Here is a 3,206-nt window from a genome sequence, read left to right as displayed (position 1 = left end):
TGTTATAACAACTCGTGGTAGTTCGCTGCCACCCCGACCTGTGGAACCGACGCCGACATAAGGAATGAGATAATAGAGATTATAGTGTAATACATCCAACTACTGTGGGAGTGTATCTAACCGTTACACCCTAACCGAGGGCGAGCGCGATAGTGATCACAGACACAGAAGGAGACATAATGCTAACACTCCTCCCACCTCAGGAGTCGCCACGCAGAATATACACGGCTTCAGGCAATGAGCCGTCACGCCAGTCGAATATATACGAAATGCAACAGTAGGATCACCGCAAATCAATGATACAAACAAAGATTGTGGGACTCCTGTGTAGTGCCGTCGCTGAGACGATAGGTCATCTTATTAGGACCGCAACACTCTGTAACGACATGAGGACCACTCCAGCTAACTCCGAGAGCAGGCTTTGGACCGCACCACTTTAGAACCTTCTGGCCAACTTGGAAGACTCGTCGACGGGACACGATCTTCTTGGAATTGGTGAGCTTCAGGAGAACTTCAGCTTCGGCCTCGTCCAATGCCTGGTGGATGCGACGGATATCGGCCTCACGTCGAGCAGAACGTCGCTTGGCCTCAAACCGCACTGAATCGGCATCGAGGGACGGAGCAATGTCCTCGAATCGCCGAGAGAAGAAAGCGGAGTCCTTCAGGCCGAAGTAGAGCTGGTGAGGAGTATTGTCGCCGTAGATCGCGCGGGAGTTGCACCGTCTCTGGGCCACGGGTAGGAACCTAGGCCACTGAGCCACATTACCTTTGCACAGAGACTTCAGAACCTGCTTCAGCACACCATGCTGACGTTCGAGAGAGCCGTTCCGATGAGCAGCGTAGGGAGGATTGAAGTAAACTTTGATACCCCAACTAGCCGCCCAGGATTGGAAGGCCACAGCCTGGAACGACGATGCATTATCGACGGTGATACTCCTCGGCGGTGAAAGTAGGCTGAAGACACGAGACTCGAGAGTCTCGATAATAGTAGCCGTGGTCGTCGAGCATAGTGGTAGGAAGATGACTAGAGAACTGGCCGCATCTTGGATAGACAGTACGTGCTTGTAATCGTGGTCTGCACTAGTCGGTAAAGGCCCAACCGTGTCCATGAACCACCGGTCATTCACCTGGACAGTATCACGAAGAGATGCCACTGGCGGCGTGATAGGACCACGACGAGCCCGGACATATTGGCAGTAGCACTTGGAGACAACCTTCTGGACACTGTGGGCGATACGGAAACAGAAGAAATCTCGACAAATAATATCAAGAGTCTGCTTCGCACCACAATGACCATGCGAACGATGAACTTGTTCGGCTAGGGACGGACCAAACCTCTTGGGGAGCACGTACTTGATGCCAATTCGGAGTATACCAGTGTCATCGATGTTGAATTTGGAGAGTCCTTTCCCCACGAGTACTCGGAGCTTCTCACACTGCTTGTCCGTGTCCTGAACGGCCTTCAACCAGCCCCTTGCCTGCTCGGGTTCAAGAGCAATCGAGCACTGTTCGGAGAGGTCAGAGTTATCCTTCCATGCTGCAAAAGCACGGCGAAGGAGGGAAGGGACAGGGAGCATGCAGAGAACGTCATCGGTTTGTTGACCTGCTGCTGCTGTGCGGCAAGTTACAGCCTCACAGTCTATCACACAAGCATCACCGTCGGTATCCATTCCGACGTCAGTGGAGTGGCAAGACTCGATGGACCGGGCCAACAAATCAGGCCATCGGGGAGCACCATCACGGGGCATCCAGCAAAACCGATGAGCACACCTCTGTAGGTTCTCGAACTTCGTGAGTAGCACACCGTGTAGGGTTTCCTGGACATCACTCCAGGTCTTCATGGTGTTAGCATTGTCGACTAAACATACCACTTCCCCCGCCAGAACGTCGCGCCCTTGCCATACAGTGTCTAGCACCGCATACCGCTCCCGATAGGTCGAACTTTTCCGCTGCTCCGTAGGTGGGAATGGAGCCCCCACAAACTTGACGGGCAGGAGCACGTACGGGATGTCAGGCACGGAGCTGAACAGCTCAGATGCAGCAGGGAATTGGACAGGCACACTGACGGAGTTCTGCAGCCCTTCTGTTGCCGGTGTGGAGCGTACCGCACGGAGGATAATACCAGCGTATGATTTGGCATTGGCGTCAGTCAGCACCACCGTCCCAAGAGTCTCCTCCAAAAGGCCGAAGAAAAGAGGGACGACACCATTCTGGAGGTACATGGTGCACAGAGTGCGGAACGCTTCAACCACAGAGTCTGGCAGGCCGGGATCCACACGCTCCTCATTCTCGGGCTTCTGGAAGCAGGACAGCGCACGCTGCATGTGGTGAAGGGCGTCCATGGAGGCGTGGTTCATGTGGGCTTTGAAACACTGGAAGATACCGCACCACCGTCGGAGCCATGACAGTCTCGCCGCTCGGGAGCAATTGCCGTGCCAGTCAGCAAGGGCAAGATCAGCCGTCGCCTGAGTGAACTCCTTCTTGGGCTTAGGTGTGACACAACCGGTCTTCAAGTTGTAACCGAAAAAAGTCACCGATGTCGACGGACCGTAAGTCTTTGCCTCGTTGACCACGAAGGAGTACTCCAAGAAACAATCCTTGGCACAGGCCAGGGCACGAGCCGCGTGCTTCTCACAACACGATGCAATGATAACGTCGTCCTTACAATGGATGGCTACCGCTGGTATCTTCAGATCACGAAAGCGGTCCTGGATGAGAGCCATCATGAACTCCATAGCCGAACCGAATAGGAGAGAACTCCACTGCCATCCTTGAGGGAGGACGCGATAACACCAGTAGCAAGGCTGATTACTGTCGTCGTAGGAGAGAACTCCGAAACACCGCTGGAGCGACTGGTCGATGGCCACTGACGAATAAGCATCCCTCAGATCCAACTTATAATAGGTGGTATAGTGGGCTGGGACTGCTCGCAACCGCCTAAGTGCTGTGATCTCGGACTGCCGATAGCTTTTGGTGTCGAACGCTGCTACCGTGTCGACGTTGTGAGCGTTCTTAGATGGCAGAAGCACGAAGGCATTGGCGCTATCGTAGGCCAGACTCAGCGAGTTGACCACTCGCAGGTCAAGAGTGATCCGATAACGCTCATCAACTTTGGAGTCTGGGAACCTACGCAAGCAACTAGAGCCCTCCTTGTCCACAATGACCACGGGACAGATCATCATGACTTCGGTCTCACGGCACCGAGA

At 54.1% G+C, this 3,206-nt stretch overlaps 1 protein-coding gene across 1 annotated transcript; it reads right to left on the bottom strand.

The window, feature by feature from the left end:
- Window positions 1–293: 293 nt before the first annotated feature.
- Window positions 294–3,182, bottom strand: Pmar_PMAR026843 (gag/pol/env polyprotein, putative; the record flags this gene model as incomplete). Its single annotated transcript, XM_002767753.1, has 1 exon — window positions 294–3,182. One exon carries the CDS (start codon window positions 3,180–3,182, stop codon window positions 294–296), a length of 2,889 nt encoding a protein of 962 aa, XP_002767799.1.
- Between the last annotated feature and the right edge of the window lie 24 nt (window positions 3,183–3,206).

Source organism: Perkinsus marinus (assembly GCF_000006405.1).
Source record: "Perkinsus marinus ATCC 50983 genomic scaffold scf_1104296970072, whole genome shotgun sequence".
Taxonomy (NCBI): domain Eukaryota; phylum Perkinsozoa; order Perkinsida; family Perkinsidae; genus Perkinsus; species Perkinsus marinus.
Note: the sequence above shows the minus strand (reverse complement) of the source record. Positions and strands in the feature narration are given on the sequence as shown.